Source organism: Bos mutus, chromosome 24, assembly GCF_027580195.1.
Source record: "Bos mutus isolate GX-2022 chromosome 24, NWIPB_WYAK_1.1, whole genome shotgun sequence".
Taxonomy (NCBI): domain Eukaryota; kingdom Metazoa; phylum Chordata; class Mammalia; order Artiodactyla; family Bovidae; genus Bos; species Bos mutus.
In genome coordinates, this window is record NC_091640.1 from 32,426,115 (window position 1) to 32,448,190 (window position 22,076).

The 22,076-nt window shown below is 39.6% G+C and overlaps 1 protein-coding gene across 5 annotated transcripts in view; it reads left to right on the forward strand.

The window, feature by feature from the left end:
• The window catches only part of OSBPL1A (oxysterol binding protein like 1A), a 230,981-nt gene that overhangs the window by 33,795 nt on the left and 175,110 nt on the right, over positions 1-22,076 (forward strand). For all 5 annotated transcript variants that reach the window (XM_070361859.1, XM_070361857.1, XM_070361856.1 and 2 more), the window contains 3 exons: positions 10,464-10,575; positions 15,434-15,519; positions 16,669-16,813. In XM_070361859.1, coding sequence (XP_070217960.1) covers positions 10,464-10,575; positions 15,434-15,519; positions 16,669-16,813 — 343 coding nt within the window. The remainder of the gene's footprint in view (positions 1-10,463; positions 10,576-15,433; positions 15,520-16,668; positions 16,814-22,076) is intronic.

A 22,076-nucleotide genomic window follows, 5' to 3' on the forward strand; every position in this document is an offset into this window, starting at 1 on the left:
TTGTAGGGACCGTCAGCCCTACATACTCCGGTTTTTAAGGGTGGCGCTAATTGCTGTCATCCTCCCCAAGTAGGATATTGGTTTTTATTTATCCTGGCCGGGATATGGGGTAGGGCAGACTTAGAGCCTTCCACATGGCTTTTTTTACACTGTAGACCAAGGAAGGGATGTGAGTTTGCCAACAACTTAACATGTCTGCTCTAATTACACATTTAGGCACCAGGAGAGTGTCCTCTGGATGTGTTTGTGGACTCAGTGCATACACTCTGAAGTGGACCTGGCCCAGGTGTCTTTTAGTATCTCACTTCTCTGTGTGCCTTGTGTCTAACAGAGGGACCAGATAAAGCTGAGTCTCTTGCATCTTATAGTTAGTAACTTGTGAAATATTTGGGTTTTCCCATTTCCCAGCGTACAGTTACTTGAGTAAATGGTCATTGGTCCCTTTGGGGATGATCTGAGAGATTCATGACTGAATATTTGCTTTGGGGCTGCAGAATCTTCTCTTCCAGGGTCTGGCCTCTCCTTCGATAACATAGTTCTAAGTCTGAAATTGAATCAGGTCCAGAGACTGGACAAGGTATCATGACTTTTATTGGAGCATCTGTCTTTGGCTTCTGACCATTGTTGATTTCTTTTGATGGTACAAGTTGAGGTGTGTATGGAAGGCTCCTAGCAGCATGAACAAAGCAGTGGCCCCCATTATAGGGGTCAAAATGCCAGAAATGCCATGGCAGGTAATTGAAGAAGGTTTTAAATAAGCAGACATGCTGAGTTGAATATGGATCATACCAGATAGTTTTGTGCCCTGGGAGGGCCTGGAGATGCATCATCTAGCAAAACACTGAGAAATCGTGGGCAGAAAAGGCCCCAGCACCACTGAGAAACTGTTTCTATGTCCTCTGAGGTCCAGGGCTGCCTTTAGGAAATTGCGTTGCGAGGAACTTCCCTGGGGATCCAGTGATTAATACTCCGTGCTTCCACTGCACGGGGCGTGGGCTGCATCCCTGGTCAGGGAACTGCTAAAATCCTGCATGCCACCAAGAAAAAGGAAATGCCTGTGCAGATCTGCTTCATTGGTAGCAGTGGGGATAGGACCCCAAAACAGTAGAGGCCTGGAGGTGGCACGTAAACGTCAGAAATCAGGTGGCTGTAGTTACGGTAATGAATGAGTAAGTTCAGAGCGTCGAGGTCAAGAGGGCTGACCTGCAGAGAGTTGTGGAAATGGTTAACAGGATACGGCATTTCAGAAGGCTAATTGCCCTGGAGTTACCAGGGCAAATGGTAGCAGATGCTGCTTTCCTCATCTTTTTTTCCCTTTTATTCTTTTTTGCTAGATTCAGAAAGTACTACTTCATGCACATTCTTCAGTAACTTACTATACATTTGTTAAACAAATACTGTCCACAGACATAGGTGCTCAGTTCTGAGTCTTCTCGCTTTTCCCCTCTTCCTACCACTTCCTCCCTCCATGACATTTTTTTCTCTTAGTGTTTGACTAATTTCTGTTGACCTGTCTTCAGGTTTACTGATTGTTTTCTCAACTGTGCTCTGATGTCTACTGAGGTCATTAAAGGCATTCTTTATCTTATTTCTAGCATTTTCCTTTGACTCTTAAAAAAATTTTTTTTTTAATTTAATTACTGGACTGTACTGGGTCTTAGATGCAGCATGCGAACTCTGAGTTGTGGAGTGTGGGATCTAGTTCCCTGATTAGGGATTGAGCCCTATCTCCCTATATTGGAAGGAAGTCTTAACCACTGGACCCCCAGGGAAATCTCAGTGATTAACTATTTTTAAAGTTTCGTGCCGTATTTTCCAGAGCTGTGCTCTCACAAAGCTGATCACTCCTCTGGGAAAAGGCACTGCGGAGTCCGTTTCTCTTGCTGCATCCTTGGTTGCTCTTCTGGTTCCTACCTGTGTTTACTCATTTTCCTTACTTTTCGTTTTAGGTGTTCCTCTGATTTTTTAAAAGCCATTCTTCTCTTTCCTCTTGAAACTGTCTCCATAAGAAACCCATCCACACTTAAGACTTCATTGTTTCTCCTGGGGGATTATTTGGAAATCTATCTTGACCTCATACTTCTTTCCAGGCATCCAGGTCTTCTGTCTTCACTGTGTGTTTGGACTCCTCACCACTCAGGGATCTGGAATTTCACGTTTCTAACATGGGATGTCTCTTCCTTCACACAAGTTCTTTATGCAGTATTTGTATTGGTCATTGAAATACTTGTCACTTTAAATTCTCTTTTTTACTGACTGCTTGAGAACATGCTCATTGCTTTTTACCTGGACTGCCCTGTTTCCCAGTGCCTTTTCCAATCTTTTTTTTTTTCCAACCTTGTAATTCCACCCTGTCCAGCAATGCCCCAGTCAGTATCCTAATTTCAGCTCTGATTTTCGTCAACACTTTCTCTTTCTCGGATCCCTTCAGTATTCATCATCCAAGTATGTTTTCCCTGACGTGTGGAGGGTCTTGTACAATGTAAGAGCTTAAGTATGTTAACTGAATAATTAATGAGTGTGGAGAGTTGGCAGACCGTGCAGAAGAGAACCACATATTCAGCTGACACAAGGAAGACTTGTTAGGGAACAGGGGTTGGAGCTGGAGTTTTGTGAAAAAGCATCAGAGACTGCTCAGGGCTTTATTAGGAATTCTAGATCCTGAGGGATGAAGAAGATTACAGCTAATCTTTTGCTGTCTTACAAAATGTTAGGTCCAGTGCAGGAGATGAAAGAGATGTGGGTTCAATTCCTGGGTAGGGAAGATCCCTTGGAGGAGGAAATGGCAACCCACTCCAGTATTCTTGCTAGAAAATCCCATGGACAGAGGAGCCTGGCAGGCTGCAGTCCATGGGGTCGTGAAGAGTCAGACACAGCTGAGCACACACAGTGTTAGAGGGCAGGATGGTCTTTAGTTTTGGCATAGAGAAGCACAGTTTGGCTTAAAAACTTCTTTTCCTTAAATATAAGAATAATGCTACAGCAGAACCTTGAAGAAAATTAAAACTTCCTCTACCCACTAAGATACTAAAAATCACTGGTGACCTCTCTGTTCGGGGTGTTTCATTCCCATCCCTGCAGTAGAATCCAACCACTGAGCTGCCTTTTTTCTAATTGTGATTTAAATAAAAACCTCTTCTGATGACTTCTGCCCGAGCACTTGAGTTCCTTACCTGGAGGGCTTCTTAACCTACAAGTTTCTGGGTCTTATCCCTGGCATTTCTGATTCATGGGTCTGAGAGGGGCTTAAGAACTTGCACTTCTGCCAATTTCATGGTTCGTGCAGATACTGCAGGTCTGGGGACCACACTCGGAGAACGTTTGCTCTTCTTCACAGGGTGGTCAGGTGTTCTTTGTAACTTGCAGTCTGATATCATTCCTCTGAACCCTTTCAAAGGTGTCGCTTCCCTTGCCAAACCCCCGAGATTGCATGGAGTAGCTCCGACCCTCTGCATTGCCTTGATTCCCCCTGTAGCCTGTTTTCACATAATTGAAGCATATTCTGTTTTATTAAAGGTACCTGTCTATCTCTGTGCATACCATTTCTTCTGCCCATTTTCCATAGTCCAGCCCTTTGGGGATTTATATCAGTCTGGCTCCATATTAATTCTTTTTTTAAAAAAATGTTCTTAAGTAATTTGGCTGTCCTGGGTCTTAGTTGTGGTATGAGGGATTTCATCACTGTGTGTGATACTTAGTTGTAACATGTGGGATCTTGTTTCCTGACCAGTGATTAAACCTGGATCCCCTGCATTGGGAGTGTAGCATCTTAGCTGCTAGACCACCAGGGAAGTCATTTTTTTTCACTTTATTTTTTTAATTGAAGGATAATTACTTTGCAAATTTTTGTGGGTTTCTGTCACACATCAACAAGAATCAGCCATAGGTACACCCATGTACCCTTCCTCCCAAACTTCCCTCCCACCCCACCCCTCTAGATTGTCACAGAGCCCCTGTTTGAGTTTCCTGAGTCATACAGCAAATTCCCATTGGCTATCTATTTGACATATGGTATTGCAAGTTTCCATGTTACTCTCTCCATACATCTCACCCTCTCTTTCCTCTCCCCCCTCACCCCCCACCATCCCCTGCCTCATCCATAGGCCTGTTCTCTATGTCTGTTTCTCCATTGCCTAAAGTTTTACTTTTGTTTCAGGTTTGAAGGAGTCATTAACAAAAGAAACCACTTATTACACACAAATAAACAGTTTCAGTATTTAATAGAGGATTATATAACTTAATTTCAATATACAGTCATTAAAAGAAAAGAGAATAGAAACAATGGAGAAGAGTAACAGCTCATGCATCACCAACATCCAGGCTTAAACCGCATGCTCGGGAGTCCTGAGAAACAGCAATCTGGAGTCCTAATTGGGAAAAGGTCTTGAGCAGTGTTTCCACTCCACGGGTGAGACTTCAAATTGCAGTTTCCAGGGTTCCCACTTATAATCCCAGGCCACAAACAGATATCACCATCAATTTGCATGCAAAAATGCAGCTCTGGTTTTACTGTAACCTTTTTACAATGCTGTTTTATCTTATGAGTTAAGATGATGCTGTTAAAGTGCTGCACTCAACACGCCAGCAAATTTGGAAAACTCATCAGTAGCCACAGGACTGGAAAAGGTCAGCTTTCATTCCAATCCCAAGGAAAGGCAATGCCAAAGAATGTTCAAGCTACTGCACAATTGCAGTCATCTCACACACTAGCAAAGTAATGCTCAAAATTCTTCAAGCCAGGCTTCAACAGTCTGTGAACTGTGACCTTCCAGATGTTCAAGCTGGTTTTAGAAAAGGCGGAGGAACCAGAGATCAAATTGCCAACATCCATCGGATCATCGAAAAAGCAAGAGAGTTCCAGAAAAAAATCTACTTCTGCTTTGTTGACTATGCCAAAGTCTTTGGGTGGATTGCAACAAACTGGAAAATTCTTCAAGAGATGGAAATACCAGACCACCTGACCTGCCTCCTGAGAAATCTGTATGCAGGTCAAGAAGGAACAGTTAGAACCGGACATGGAACAACAGACTGGTTCCAAATTGGGAAATGAGTGTGTCAAGGCTGTATATTGTCACCCTGCTTATTTAACTTATATGCAGAGTACATCATGTGAAATGCTGGACTGGAAGAAACACAAACTGGAATCAAGATTGTCAGGAGAAATATCAATAACCTCAGATATGCAGATGACACTACCCTTATGGCAGAAAGTGAAGAGGAACTAAAGAGGCTCTTGATGAAAGTGAAAGAGGAGAGTAAAAAAGTTGGCTTAAAGCTCAACATTCAGAAAACTTAAGATCATGGCATACAGTCCATCAGTTCACGGCAAATAGATGGGGAAACAATGGAAACAGTGAGAGACTATTTTTGGGGGTTCGAAACTCACTGTAGATGGTGATTGCAGCCATGAAATTAAAAGACACTTGCTCCTTGGAAGGAAAGCTATGACCAACCTAGACAGTGTATTAAAAAGCAGAGATGTTACTTTGCTGACGAAGGTCCCTCTAGTCAGAGCTGTGGTTTTTCCAGCAGTCATGTATGGGTGTGAGAGTTGGAATGTAAAGAAAGCTGAGTGCTGAAGAATTGATGCTTTTGAACTGTGGTGTTGGAGAAGACTCTTGAGAGTCCCTTGGAGAGCAAGGAGATCCAACCAGCCAATGCTAAAGGAAATCAGTCCTGAATATTCACTGAAAGGACTGATGCTGAAGCTGAAACTTCAGTACTTTGGCAACCTGATGTGAAGAACCGACTCATTGGAAAAGACCCTGATGCTAGGAAAGATTGACGTCAGGAGAAGGGGATGACAGAGGATGAGATGGTTGGCTGACATCACCAACTCAATGGACATGAGTTTGAGCAAGCTCCAGCAGGAGTTGATGATGGACAGGGAAGCCTGGTATGCTGCAGTCCATGGGGTCGCAAAGAGTTGGACATGACTGAGCGACTGAACTGAAGTGTAAGTCACAGGATATCATTAAACCCCTGTTGGCAGGCCTCTAGAGACTCAATTCCAAGACCCCACTACCTTTCTTATTTAAAGTGCTGCCTGACTAGCTGTGCTTTTGGGAGGTACAGAACACGGGCAGTGCTCAGGCAGATCAGAAGCAAGGTCAGAGGTCTGCTCTCCTGAACAAGAGTTGTTCTGAACCCTGAACAAGAGTTCCTCCATTTTAATTTCCCTAACAGGAAGTCCACCACATTAGTTCTTATACTTTCTTGAAAATCAGGATGATTAATTACTAGAACACTGGTGCAGTTGCAGAGATTGTATGAAACAATTAGATGAGCTGGATTGAGAAATAACATTTATTAACTTGAATGTGCCATGTGGTACCCAGCTTGAATAATCTCTACTCTTTCTATAGGCACATGATTGTGGTCTATTTCATGTACTTTACAGGTCACCCATATAGAATTCAGTGATCAGGTATGTTGACAGACATGTGCAACCATTAACACAAATCAGTTTTAGAACATTTGGATTACCCCAAAAAGAAATCTTGTACTTACAAGCTGTTATTCCATTACCCCTTCTCCCCAGGCTCTGGCAACCACTAATTTACTGTCTCTCTAGATTTGCGCGTTCTAGACATTTAACATTAATGGAAGCATATAACACATGATTTTCTGTGACTGGATTCTTTTACTGAGCATAATGTTTTCAAGGCTCATCCATGAATATAATGTATATCAGTACTTCATTTTTTATTGCCACATAATATTCCATTGTAAGGGCTCCCCTGGTAGCTCAGTTGGTAAAGAATCTGCCTGCAACGCAGGAGACCCTGGTTTAATTCCAGGGTCGGGAAGGTCCCCTGGAGAAGGGATAGGCTACCCACTCCAGTATTCTTGGGCTTCCCTGGTGACTCAGGTGGTAAAGAATCTGCCTGCAATGTGGGAGACCTGAGTTCAATCCCTGGGTTGGGAAGATCCCCTGGAGGAGGGCATGGCAACCCACTCCAGTATTCTTGCCTGGAGAGTCTCCACAGACAGAGAAGCCTGGTGGGCTATAGTCCAGGGGTCGCAAAGAGTCAGATACAACTGAGCAACTAAGCACAGCTATCCAGTGTATGGAACAACATTTTATTTATCCCACCATCTGCTGATGGACATTTGGGTTTCCAATTTTTGGATATTATGAATATTCTTTGAACATTCATGTGCAAGATTTTTGTCATGGACATGTATTTTCATTTCTCTTGTGTCTGTACCTAGGAGTCGAATTGCCATATTCGACTCCTAGGTCGACACATGGTATTTCTATGTTGAGTATTTTGCAGAGCTGCCAAACTGATTTCCAAAACAGCTATACACCGCTTTACTTTCCCACTGGCCTTGCGTGAGGGTTTCATTTTCTCTACATCCTCATTGCACTTGTTGTTAGTCTTAATTTTAGGCATCCTAACGGTTGTGAAATGGTATCTCATTTGGTTTTGATTTGCATTTCCATATTGATTTATTGAGCATCTGTTCATATACTTATTGGCCAATTTTCTTTAGAAAAATGTCTATTGAATCCATAGCCCATATATTTATTATTTAATTTTAAAGACAAATTTGTAGAGTAGTTTGAGGCTCACAGCAAGACTGAGAGGAAGATACAGATTTCTCATGTATATTGTGCTTACACACATGCATCTCATTATCAACATTCCTCACCAGTGTGGTCCTTTTTCTTTTTTCCCTTAAAGCAAGTTATGACCCTACACTAACACATTGCAGCCTCCCAAAGTCTGTAGTTTACTTTAGGGTTCACTCTTGTTGTGTGTGCAACGAGAAAAGTGTAACGAAATGTGTCGGTCATTACAGTGTTTTCACTGCCCTAAAAATCCTCTATGCGCTCCTTGTTCATCCCTCCTCCTACTCCAGCCCCTGGCAACCACTGATCTTTCTGTTGTCTCCATAGTTCTGCCTTTTCCCAAATGTCATGTAGTTGGAATCATAAGGAATCAAAGGTATGTGACCTTTTCAGATTCTTTGCTTATTTTTAAAATCGATAGTTTGGTTGGTTGGTGTTGAGTTATTTAGGAGTTATTTACATATTCTAGATATAAATCCTAGATCAGATACATCATTTTCAAATATTTTCTCCCACTCTGGATTGCCTTTTCACACTCTTGATAACTGCTGTTCGTTGTAGAAAATTTTTAATTTTGATTTAGTCCAGTTTATTTTTTTTTAACCTATGTTTTTGGTGTTGTATCCAAAAAACCATTGCTAAATCTAATGTCATGCAGCTTCCTCTTATGTTTTATTCTAAGTTTTCCACTAAGTCTTTCATCTATTTTCTGTGAATTTTTGTATGTGGTGTAAAGTATGCGGGTCCAGTTTTATTTTTTCACATGTGACTATCCAGTTTTCCCAGCACCATTTGTTGAAGAGACTGTCCGTTTCCCTTTGAATGGTTTTGGCACCCTTGTCGAAAATCATTTGAACACATATGTGAGAGTTTACTTCTGGACTCCCTGTGCTCTCCCATTGGTCTGTATGTCTGTCTTTATGTCATTATAGCACTGTCTTGATTACTTTGATCAGCTTGGAGGTAAATTTTGAAAGCTGGAAGTGTAAGATCTCCAATTTTGTTCTTTTTCAGTATTGTTTTGGTGATTTGGAGTCTTGAGATTCCATGTGAATTTTAGGGTGGGATTTTCTGTTTCTGGGCAAAAAAAACATCATTGGGATTTGATAGGGATTGAGTTGAATCTGTGGATTGCTTTGGGTAGTGTTCACATCTCAACAATATTGTCTTCCCATTCATGGTTCCTAGATGTCTTCTCACTCAGTTATGTCTTCTTTAAGTTCTTCCAGCTATATTTTGTAGTTTTAGTGTACACATCTTTCATCTCCATGCTTAAGTTTACGTCAAAGCATTTTATTCTTTGCGATGCCATTGTAAATGGATTGTTTTTCTTAATTTCCTTTTCTGATTGTTCGTTTTATTTTTGCCCATTTTTAATTGGATTATCTTTTAATTGTTGTAAAAAGTTCTTTATATATCCTGCATGCAGTTTCCTTTTCAGATATGACTTATAAATATTTTATATCATTCTGTGTTCTTTCTTTACTAATATGAACTCTTTGCATGAAGCATGAAAACACTTCTCCCAAAATCTTTTCTTTAAAAAGATAGGAAATGTGAAGATATTTTATAAGAATTCACTGACATATTAGACTTCTTAGCAATTTTTCTATTTGTAAAATGTGGTAGTACATTTTATAGAATAATATTTAGTGAAAAGTATGTTCATGAACACTTCAATAGCCTAGAAAATGATATATTAGGCAAGTGAAGTATAACTTAATTGTGTCATACAAATAAAATTATATTTTTTTGAAAAATCTCAAACTTATGCATGGGAAAAATGATTAGAAAGAAACCTGCCAAAATGTTTATGGTGGTCATGGAGTGACCAGGACAATAAGTATTTTGTTTTCTTCTTCCTGTCTGTTTTTGGATGTATATTTAAGGGCTTTTTTTTTTAAACTATAAAAAGTTCTTTTTCAAGGATGGTAAAAATTGTGTGGCCCAGTGCAAAAATGAAACTCATAGGAAAATGTAACATGTAATGACACAGAATGTCAGTTCCTCCGGGTAGCAGTGTAGTGTCACCCTAGAGGTGAGGGTAGCACTGTGTTTCATCCTGCCTTCTTGTAGAACTAAAGAGCAAGTATTACCACATCCCCTGCCTGAGTGCTGCACACCCCAGTGAAATTAAACATTAAATCTCTAATAGTTTCCTGTAAATCTCTTGCACGCTCATCCACCTGTACTGTCTTAAGTTATATAACTGAACCAATGATACTGGGCTGATTAGTTTCAAATTCCTGAGAGAGCTGTTAGCCACTTAGAGTAAATATGAAGGATGTAGCTTATACTCCGTTGTTGAAAATTGACTTCAGGAGGTCATTTGCTTCATTATAACGCATTCCTTTGTTAGTATTGTATCCCATCAGTCTATATCACTTCAGAAAATTATGTCTTGTTTCTTACAAACATTAAAATTAATTTTTAAAAGATCTAAGTCTGCTGAAGAATTTATTCTTTTTCAACAGGCCTTGGAATAATGTTAAATGAATGTATTGTCTGCTCTAATTATCTAATTTAAATTACTACTTTAAGTAACAGCTTTGTTAACTCATATTTAGTGTGACCACATGAATCAATTTGGTAAAACAGATAATTTACTTTAAAAATCAATTACAGAAGTTGTCTGTGTTAATTGGAAATTGGCAACTGTGTAGGCAGTCATCGGTTATCACAATTAGTTGAACTGTAGAGTATTCCATTTATGATGCTTACTTAGTAGTCATTTAGTTTAAACAGAGCTGAAGGACTTTAAAGATTCCTACAGTCATTGTTTCTATTGTAAACATTCAGTACTAATTAGAAATTTGAAAAAGGGCTATAGTACAATAAAGTTTTAGTTTCATAATAGCTAAAAATAATTTCTCTGCTGTTTTAGGAGTTGGTAATGCTTCTTTTAGAGCACAACGCTGATACTACTGTTGTTAATGGGAATGGACAGACAGCAAAGGAGGTCACTCATGACAAAGAAATCAGAAACATGCTTGAAGGTAAATATTACGGATCTTACTCTGGACAGCATTTATCTTCATTGTAGCCATGGCCCAGGATATAAGTAGAAAATGGCTTCTGAGATGCCAAAATAGATGACACTGAGCCTGTGCTCCAAAGATAGTGTAATTTGAGAGTCATCGATTGGAGGTAAAACTGTATGAGAGCTTCCTCAGAGCTTTTGAATTCTTACTTTATATAACATTATGGCAAGTTTTAAAAATTCAGTCTCCAGCATAATTAAAAGTAAAAATTAGCGACATGAGAGAGTACCCCTGAAAGGCTGCAGAAGTGTGATAATGAAGGAATACAGGAGCACAGAAAAGTGTGTGGTTCCTGGGAGTCGTGTGATTCTAGCAGAGATCTCTGGCCGCTCTGTTATCCTGAGGGCATCATTGTAACGCAAGGGCCGCAGTAACTTCCTCATGGATCAGCTTCATCGCTGGATGAACTTCAAAGATTTAATTACATATAAGAAGACATAGGAGGGATTTCTCTAAAAATAGTTTAAGACAAAAATATTTCAATGCTTACATCAGGAAGCTTCATTTATTAGGATTGTTACCCAAATATCTAGGGCTTTGGCTGTAATTATTTTTGGGTAGTACTTCTGTAGGAGAGAAGGGAAGATTTCTTATTTACTCTCTTATGAATAAAGGTATTGAATTTTAAGTTGCAGTTTCACATACATCCTTTGTTTCTTTCCTTTGCAGTTCAGAGGAGGGCACGAAAATCTTTCATTTGAAGGGCATTGACTTATTTATTAGTAGTATTTTTATCTATGTACAAAGCACAGTCTTGCTTTTTATTACTTTCCAGTTGGCCTTGAAACCTAAAATCTCCCTTGTTTCTCTAGTTATAAGATAATGTCTGCTTGCCAGACATCTTTTAGATCAGTATTTCTACTCGCTCTTCCATTTAAAGTGAACCCTTTCATTTTTAATAAAGAAATCAACACATAACATCTTCTATAAGGCTCAGTATTATGTGATTTTGGGGGAGATTGACCATGCTAGATGTGATCCCTGCCTTTAACAAATCATGATCTGATTGGGAGGATGAGGTACTGTCTGTTTGTAATAAGTGTTTGAAATGACTGTTCTGTCATTTTGTTTGTAATAAGATGAGAACCCAGAACTGATGGTCTCCTGATGGGCTGGGATACTGGGTTTGCATGACAAGTTGACATTTCATGGGGCTAGTTGTAAAGACATGCTCTAAGCACGCGACCTCACACCCGCACAACCCAGCTGTGTTAAGGGCAAGAGTTTGGTTGACTTGATGAGTTCTGTGATCTGTCAGCTACAGTATGATCCTGGCTGGGGAAGTGGAAGCAGAAATTGAGAGATTTTGCTCTGATTCCCTTAGCCACATGTGATATCATTTGTGGATAACATGATAAATGGGTCAGACTACAGGGAGTGCATCCATAACCTACCAAGACCACACACTGGGAGACCAGAAACCCTATCATAGGGTAATGCGTGTAGAGATAAGAAATGTTTCACCCCAGAAGGACAGACTTTAGTAGATGTAACAATCATACTCAAGTACTTCAAGGGCTGTTATATTGGAAGATGGATATTCTTATTTGAGGCTGACCAGGGCCAGTGGATAGTCTAGTTAATGGAGTGCCAGGGAGTTTATCTTTGGGTCCAGTCTATTGTAATAGTGGCCTGGGTTGCCTTAAAAGATGTAGTGAGCTTCCCAAACACTTCTAATCCTGGGAGAGGATAGATTACTACTTCTCAGGCACTAGAGAGGACTCCGGTACCTTCTTCATATCATTTGAGTTTTTTTATTTTGAGAAATATCTAACCTATAGGAAGGTTTCAAGAATAGTACAACAGACACTTGTGCATCTGCACTTAGTCACTGGTTATTAACATTTTGCTACATCTGGTTTATATTATTTAATGTTACTTATGTACTTTTAATTTTTTTCCTACACTATAAGGGAGTAATTTACAGACATGATACTTTAGCCCTAAATACTTCAGTATGTATGTCTTAAGAACAAGGATATTTCCTTATATAATGATCAACTTCATGAGATTTAACATCAATATCATAATATTACTATTGTAGAGTGCCCCTCTGGAGAAGGCAATGGCAACCCACTCAAGTACTCTTGCCTAGAAAATCCCATGGACGGAGGAGCCTGGTAGGCTGCAGTCCATGGGGTCGCTAAGAGTCGGATACGACTGAGCATCTTCACTTTCACTTTTCACTTTCATGCATTGGAGAAGAAAATGGCAACCCACTCCAGTGTTCTTGCCTGCAGAATCCCAGGGACGGGGGAGCCTCGTGGGCTGCCGTCTATGGGGTCGCACAGAGTCGGACACGACTGAAGTGACTAAGCAAGCAAGCAAGAGTGCCCCTCAATTTGGGCTTTTCTCTTCTCATATTATTAGATTCAGGCTATCTGTTCTTGGCTTAGGTTGTAGTTGGCATAGGGTGAGTTTGTATGCTTTATACCAATGCTTCGTTTTAGGTACTTGATGTCATTTTGTTCTACTATTGGTGAAATTATCTCTGATCACTAGTAGTCCACTGTAAAGGTACTTACTACATAGTCCCACTTTTGTAATTAGTAAATAATCCTTGGGGAGAAAAATTGAGACCATGGTAACTATCCTGATTACCGACAAACTTCAAATCAGTGATTTTAGTGTTCATTGATAATTCTTGCCTGAATCACTCATTACTATAGAAATTGCAAAATGGTGATTTTTGTTGTTAATGAAGTATATTTGCTAGTTTCTCACCTGCATTTCAGGTGTACTGCTATTTAACCTACCCTGGGCATGTATGTGAGTGTCTTCTCAGGATAGAGTTAGGCTTCATGATCTTTGTGGTCTTCCCTAACTCTGAATTCTGATTGAAAAGAGCTAGTTTACAGTCATATAACATTTAAAATTTAAAGGACAAATTATTTGGGGGGGTAGAGTATTGGCTTTAAAAACATTTTTGAGGTATAAAATATATAGATAAAAGTACACATTAATAATGTATGGCTTGCTGTTTTCACAAGGGAACATATCCATGTAAACAGCACCCACATCAAGGAATAGAATATTACTGGCACTCTAGAAACTTTAAGTCCCTTAAACTAGAGTACTTGTTTTTATTGACTAGACCAACAGTCTTTTTTTCAGTGTCCAGAATGAATATAGGACAGGAACATAAGCAGAGTTTTCACCTCTAGATCCTGTTTGCCTTCATTTATGAGCCTAGACAATCTAGAGAGAAATCGTAGGGAAACATAATGACCCTTCCTTAAAGTCTGGAATGATCATTATTAAGCATTGTTTGATTATTCAGAGACTATTTATTGGCTAAACATGCACTGTGCCAAATACTGTCATAAGTGCCTAGGATACACAGAAGAGTAAAAACAGGTACCTGGCTTCAGGCATGACTGTGGGGACAAAGAGCAGCTCTGGGAAATACATGCAGTAGCAGAGGTATGTAGGGAAGGCTAGGGACTGTCCTCAAAAGCTCACAGACCGGTGGCCGTAGAACCAGTGAGAGGAAAGGCTGAAGAGCATCAATTCCAGCGAAAGAAGGCAGTACTGGGAGCCTGTATGGAGGCTTGGCAGCCTTCTTCCAAGATGGAAAGGGAGGGGATCTGGGTGTGGAAATAAATATGTGAGAATAGCAGATGCTGGTATATAGTGATGTTAGTTCTTTAGACAAAGCTAAACTGGTTCCAGCTATTCTGGCATTCAAGCTTTGTGTTTCCTGTAGTTCAAATGCACGGGCATGCATAGTGTCTTGAACAACTGTTAGTGCATAGTAATTACTAACTATTAATAAATGTTCGTTATTTCTCAGGAAGACCTGGGAAAATTTTATACCTCCCCTGCAGCCTTTGCACAGGACCTTATACACATATTTTAAGGGGGATTATTGCTAACCTTTCTATGAAATTGCTTCTTTTCTGCAAGCCAAAACAGAACTCAGATATAGTAGAAATGAGACCTTATTACATATTCTACTGTCTTAAATCAGATTGCTGTCATTCCCTGCAATTGTGAGCAGCACAGAGTAACGGTAAGAGCAGGTACTCTGAAACCCACCTGCCCAAGTTCAAATCCCAGCTCCTCCATGTCCTGACTGTGACTTAGATTAAGTTTCTGCCTCAGTTTCTTCACCTATAAAATTGGGAAAATAGTAATGCTTCAAAGAGTAGCTATACAGATTTAGTGAGTTAATATTTTTTAAGTGTTTTGAAAGGTATTTGGCATTTGTTAAGGACATAAAATATTCTTATAAAAATCCGGACTTTATCTATAAACCTAAATATATTTATATGGTTTGTATGTCTTAGTGGACATGAGTATGAGCAAACTCCAGGAGACAGTGAAGGACAGGGAAGCCTGGCTTGGTGCAGTCCATGGGGTTGCAAAGAGTTGGACACGACTTGGTGACTGAACAACAACAATAATGTCTTCCTATTAACACTATTTCTTATTGTTACTTTTCACATTCTAAAGTTCTGGAAGATATGAGCGCCTCTCCCCACTTAATCTGTCTTTCCAAGGCACATAAATAATAATATTTCAGCATAAAAAAATAATTGATAATTATCTGTGATGGGTATTGTAGTGAGTAACATACTTAAAGACCTCTAAATTGAAAACATAAATTCATCTGAACGTGAGGGAAGTCCAGCTCTGTAATCTGAATCTGAGGCAGTGAGAATAATAATGAAGTCTCACAGCATTTGAATCACAATTCAAAACATTGTGACTTCTCTCACCACGATCCCTTTATTCTTTACGCATCTCTGTGATAAATGTGCTAATAGGATCCAGCCTAGAAATAGAGTAATATGTACTTCTCCTTTTGCAGCTGTAGAAAGGACTCAACAAAGAAAGCTTGAAGAATTACTTTTAGCAGCAGCAAGAGAAGGCAGAACAGCAGAACTTACAGCTCTGGTAAAAAAAAAAATAATAATAATAAATGTGTTATTTCTTTACGCTGTGGGAAATTTTCGATCTAATGTTGAGTTCATAACGTAGTCAAACTGTGGGACCAAAATACTCGAGATCAGAGTGATCAGAGTAATAGAGTAGAAGTCTTTAAATATCTAAAAACACAGTCTGGTGATACTTTTAAGCAGGATTCATTTTACATGATGGTGTTTTTCTCTGATTTACTTCCACACTTTCTACTGAAAACCTAATGGTTAAGAAGCTGGTTTTTCAAGGTAAACGTTTAATGTTAGGATAGTTTTCTTTTTTTAAATGATTAAGCCAATTTAAAATTGACGTGTAATGTATAGAATCCTATAAAGGAATATCTTTCTCTAATTTTGATGAGTAATTACTTCTGAAAGGTGTGCTGTACTTCCAGAAATTAACATACAGACAAGGGACATTAGTTTTGAAATATTTATATCATGTTAGAACAGGCGGAAAACTTTACCAATTTTATTTTTTTCTCCTTAGGAGACCTACTTTCCAGTTTCCATTTCCTGAAAATAGTCTCATTAAACAAAAAACTATGAATGTGTTCTAAATTCAAGACTGAAGCACCGCTGTTTGCCTTAAAGTTATTTCAGCTTGCTTGAAAAGGCTTCTCTGGTTTCCAAGTATGGGGCCTAAAATGTTTCTTATAAACGTTCTGAAATGGAGACTGTAAAGAATTGTTTTTAAAGGAGTCAACCAGGAACAACAAATTCAGTAGCCCTTTAACATTTACACACTTAACGTTTATGGCTTTAACTCTTATGAATGGCTGTCTCTGGTAGACCAGTTTGTAATCTGTTCTCGCAAGTGTGAATTGCAAGACTGGTGGGAGCGAGCGGATCTTCGTGGAATCCCAGTGCCCCGGCTTGGAGTGTGGTGTCTGTGGTCAGGGAAGTGTGGGACCTGAGCCCCCATGGCAGCTTGAGGGGAGCATGCAGGGTGATGTGGGTTCACTGCTTTTCCGAGCAGGAAGCCACTGACAGTCGAGATGCTAGGGAGCCCAGCTGTGCCCAGGCTCAGGAGCGGGAGAGTCCACCTGAACTATTGGCTATGTGGTTTTATGGGAGAAAGGCTGTCTTCGGCATATAATTCACATTGCATCTCTTCAATTGTTAGCTCAACCGGCCGAATCCTCCTGATGTTAACTGTTCGGATCAGTTAGGCAACACACCCTTGCACTGTGCCGCTTACCGGGCCCATAAACAATGCGCCTTAAAGCTTCTGAAAAGCGGAGCAGACCCGAATCTGAAGAACAAGAATGGTAAGCATGGCGGTGACAGCCATTGATGGTCATTTTGAAGTTATAAAAAAAGCGTTTTGTTTTAGTATCCAGCCTGTGTTAAACTGTTTAATTTTGAAGTCAAGGCATTTATACAAAAGAAAAAATTTATTGATTTACTTCCCAGTTAAGACCTAAATGTTTAATAATGCCTATTTCACCTGAGGCACTAAAGATGGCTTAAAATCTGATTCCTACTCTCAAGGGGAGGAAACGTTCCGTTCAGTCGCTCAGTTGTGTCCGACTCTTTGCGACCCCGTGAATCGCAGCACGCCAGGCCTTCCTGTCCATCTCCAACTCCCAGAGTTCACTCAAACTCAAGTCCACTGAGTCGGTGATGCCATCCAGCCATCTCATCCTCTGTCGTCCCCTTCTCCTCCTGCCCCCAATCCTTCCCATCATCAGGGTCTTTTCCAATGAGTCAACTCTTTGCATGAGGTAGCCAGAGTATTGGAGTTTCAGCTTCAACATCAGTCCTTCCAATGAACACCCAGGACTGATCTCCTTTAGAATGGACTGGTTGGATCTCCTTGCAGTCCAAGGGTCTCTCAAGAGTCTTCTCCAGCATCACAGTTCAAAAGCATCAATTCTTCAGCACTCAGCTTTCTTCACAGTCCAACTCTCACATCCATACATGACCACTGGAAAAATCATAGCCTTGACTAGACGGACCTTGGCAAAGTCATGTCCCTGCATTTTAATATGCTGTCTAGGTTGGTCATAACTTTCCATCAAGTAAGTGTCTTTTAATTTCCTGGCTGCAGTCACCATCTGCAGTGATTTTGGAGCCCCAGAATATAGGTTCTTATTATTTGTGGTAGTTTTGTTCTATTAATACAGTGTTGCTGGGACCTCTGAATTAGTGGATACTGAACCATTGCTCATAAGGAAAATACAGAGTGAGGCTCCTATGAGCCTTTGGTCACAGCATTCCATCCACAGATTGCACGTAACCTTGTTTTATGTGAGCCTCTGTGTAAAAACACCTTGTTTAATGTATATTATTGATGATTAGCATTGAGCTCACTCCCAGGAACATCATATCTCAAGCCTGAACTAGGATCCTGTAACATGTCTTCTGTCTGGAAGGCGCGTCAGAGGCTCCTTGAGCTTATGAGCACTAGACAGCACTTCACACCATGCTTGGGGGCAGTTTCAGCAGTGAAATCACCAGAAACAAGAAGCAAGGAAGGTGGAAAATGCAGCCCTAGGTAGACTGTGACGGGGACACTTGTTTACAGTCTGAGAGCTGAGACAAGAGGGCAGAGCATCAGCCTTTCCACTTCAGGGAACTAATGCATCAGAAGACTCACATTTTTTTCTCTTAAAAAAAAAAAGTTTATTTAATCAGCCTTTGAAGGCACCTAGTTTGTGTATGAAACAAGGCAGTAAAATGGCAAATGTACAGGGTTCATGATGGGTGGAAACATGGAGAGGTGGGCAGAAGACTCCAATTTTTTATTAATCTGAATGTGTCTGTGAATGACCAGAAAATTGCCATGAGTATTGATCAGTGATAAGTGAATTTTAACAATAGGCAAGTTTGTAAATGCGGAGTCCTCAAATAATGAGGATAGACTTATACACCCAGGACAGTGTCGATGACAGTCGGGTAACCTTAAGAGAAGCTGCAGGGTGTGTCTTGGGTATTCAGTGGAGGGACATCCCAGTAGGGCTGCTCCACATCCCTTTTGTGGACCTGGAGGACTGGAATTTACGGTTCCTGAGCAGGGGAAGACGGTAGGAGGGGCAGGTGAGCAGATGCTAAGAATTAGGGGCTCGGTTTTTAAGACATTACAATTCTAAAATACTATGATGTAATCCACATAATAGAGTTAGAAAAAGAACTTTGAGTCTAGGGGGGAGGGGTCTGGGTAGAGATACAAATTTGGGGATCATGTGTAAAAGTTAGATCTAGATGGATCAGAGATGTGAACATAAGAGTTAAAACCATAAAAATGTAGAGCAAAATGCAGGAGAAAATCTTAGTTATCTTGGGTTTTGCAAAGATTTCTTAAATATGACACAAAAAGTATGAGTGATAAAATATTGATAAATTGGACTTTATTAAAATTAGAACATTTTCCTCTTCGATAGGCACTGTTATGAAAATGCAAGTTATTTTATGGGAGGAAATATTGGCAAAACATACACAACAATGAACCTCTATCTAGGATATATACAGAACCTTTATAACTCTAAGAGGAAGATAACCCAATTCTGAAAAGTTTCGGCCATTTCACCAAAGATACACAGATGGCAAAAATCACATTACTAAAAGATCCATATAGAGGTATAGAACTTAAAATTCATTTCCATGAAAAAAGTGCATTCACATAAATACAGGGAGTATGTACCATGATGTTTATTTCAGCTCTATCTAAAATATTAAAAAGATGGACATAAGCCTAACAGCTCAAATCAGCTGATGTTTGCTTTAATACTTGCAGTAATACTAAAATCGATAGAACAGGGGCTACTTATATCAATGTGGATAAATAAAACAATGAGCAAAGAAAGGAAGTTGTAGCATAATAGATAAGCCATTATTTCGATATTAACACCATACTGAACATGTGAAAGCACTTCATGGGGGGCTTCCCTGGTGGTCTAGTGGCTAAGACTCTCTGTGGTCCCAGTGTAGGGGGCCCAGGGTCGATCCCTGGATGGGGAATTAGACCTGCATGCCACAGCTAAGAGTCCACATGCTGCAACTGAGACCCAGTGCAACCAAATAAATAGACAAAAAAAAAAAAAAAAAAAAATTTAAAAACACTTCATGAGTACATTCCTATATAATAAAAGGGGAAAATCACGCTTGGGAATGATGATACTACCAATTTGTGTCCTCAAAAAAATGAAAACAAAATAATAAAGCTGGAAGTGGGGAAGAATCATCATGATTACCTATGAAAGTTAGTAGCAGTTTACAGAAGGATTGAAGGGTAAACTTCTAAAAGTAATGGAAGGTGGATACAGATATTTGGAAAGTTCAGCATGCCTGTTAAAAGATGTTAATGTGTTCTTGATAAAAGTTAAGATGGTGCTTTTTGAGAAAGTATTTTTTTCTTACCATAAGAGTAAGAAAAAAATAATAAGTTTTTAAAAAATTTTTTATTTTTAAAAAATAAGAGTTTTTTTTTTTTTTATACTTTTTAAAAGCTTTATTTTTAATACTTTAAAAAATATATACTTTTAAAAGCTCTTCTATACTTTAGGAGAGTGTATGCTATAAGTACATACTGCATGATTCTTTAAAAATAACTAATATATTAAAAAATGTTTAATTTTTTAAATTTTGAGATAATTGAAAATTCTAGGAAGTTGCAAAGAGTATATATCGAGGTTATCTATATTGTTCATCCAGTTGCTTCCAATAGTGATGTCATACATTACCATAGAACAACATCAAAAGAAGGAAGTTAACCCTGGAACAATGTGGGTGTGTAATTCTGAGCTGTTGTATCTGGTGTATAAATTCACATCACCATCACAATCAAGATTTTGAATAATCAGATCACCCCAAAGATCTCCATCCTGCTTGAACAAACACACGCCCCTGATCCACATCATCCTTAATCCCTAGAAACCATTAATTTGGCCTTTATCCCTACATTTTGTCATTTTGAGTGTTATATAAATGGAATTATACCGAGTGTGACCTTCAGTTTGCTATTTTCCATTTGGTATAACACCCCTGAGATCCATCCACGATGCTGTGTGTATCAATAGCTAATCCCCTTTTACTGTTGGGCAGTATTCTTAGGGTGGGTGGTGGTGGTGTTCAGTCGCTAAGTCATGTCCAATTCTTGGAGATCCCATGGACTACAGCACACCAGGCTTTCCTGTCGTTCACTATCTCCTGGAGTTTGTTCAGTCTCATGTCCATTGAGTCAGTGATGCCATCCAACCATCTCATTCTCTGTTGCCCCCTTCTCCTCCTGCCCTCAGTCTTTCCCAGCATCAGTCTTTTCCAATGAGTCAGCTCTTCGCATCAGTGGCCAAAGTATTGGAGCTTCAGCTTCAGCATCAGTCCTTTCAATGAGTATTCAGGGTTGATTTCCAGTAGGATTTACTGGTTTGATCTCTTTGCTGTCCAAGGGACTCTCAAGAGTCTTCTCTAGCACCACAATTCGAACACATCATTTCTTTTGGTGCTCAGCCTTCTTTATAGTCCAACTACCACATTCTACTACCATAAGAGTAATAGTGTCTGCATTTTAGGAAGTTTTAAAAATAGAGACAGAACATAAATTACTACAATACAGCCTCTGGTATTTTGGCATATTATATACCATTCGAATTTATTCTCATACCTATTTTTGAGCATTTTTTAAAGTTTCAAAGCATGCTTCTTTTTTGTGGCCAAAATGAGGAAAATGAAGACACTGAAAAATAATCACCTCTACCCAAACACCCAAAGATTTAGGTTTTAGTCGCTATTCTATGGTAGACTAGATTTTTAAAATTTTAAATAATAGATACCAACTCGAGAGTATAAGCAAAAGAAGGATCATATATTATTAATATAAGAATACAGAGGTATCTCTCTGTATTTCAAAACAGGAAATGCTGTTCACCATCAGAGGGCATGGAATCAGGAAACAGGATGCTGTTAGGCCCGAAGGGGGCTGCCACTCATGGTGTGCGCGTCTCTCTTCACTGTGTGGCCCCTCATTTCTGTCTCTTAGCAGATGAGCTCTCTCGTTTTCCGGTGTACATGAGGGAAGATGGCCGCCTGGCAGCTACATTCGGTGGATCATTATCCGTTAACCTGAGTTTTAAGTGGGAGGCGGTGTGATGGCGCCCACTTCTGTTAGGTGTCCACCACTGGTACAGCCAATAGGAGTTGGGTGGAGGTACAAACACAGTGACTGGGGTCTTCCCCTGTGGGGTGTAGAAAGGGCAGAGGGTGCCCAGAGGATGGTGGTAAGTATGGGCCGGCAAACACCTAAGACAGTATTTACCATTCTAGTTTATGGCTTGTAAATAGAGTGGACATATTAAAAACCTACTTATATTAAGCATCAGCAGTTTTCCATGTTATTCTTGGAAGCATGGTCTTCATAGCTCGCCTTCTGCGTAGTATTTTGTGTGAATATAATGTGCTCCATGTCCCCAAACCTTCAGCGATAAGAATAATGATAATTTCTGTATTTTTTATGACTAAATTTTCCAAGTCTTTTAAAACAAAGATGTTTTAAGCCAAACTTGTTGGTCCTCCTCTTTGATTTCTTCTAAAACC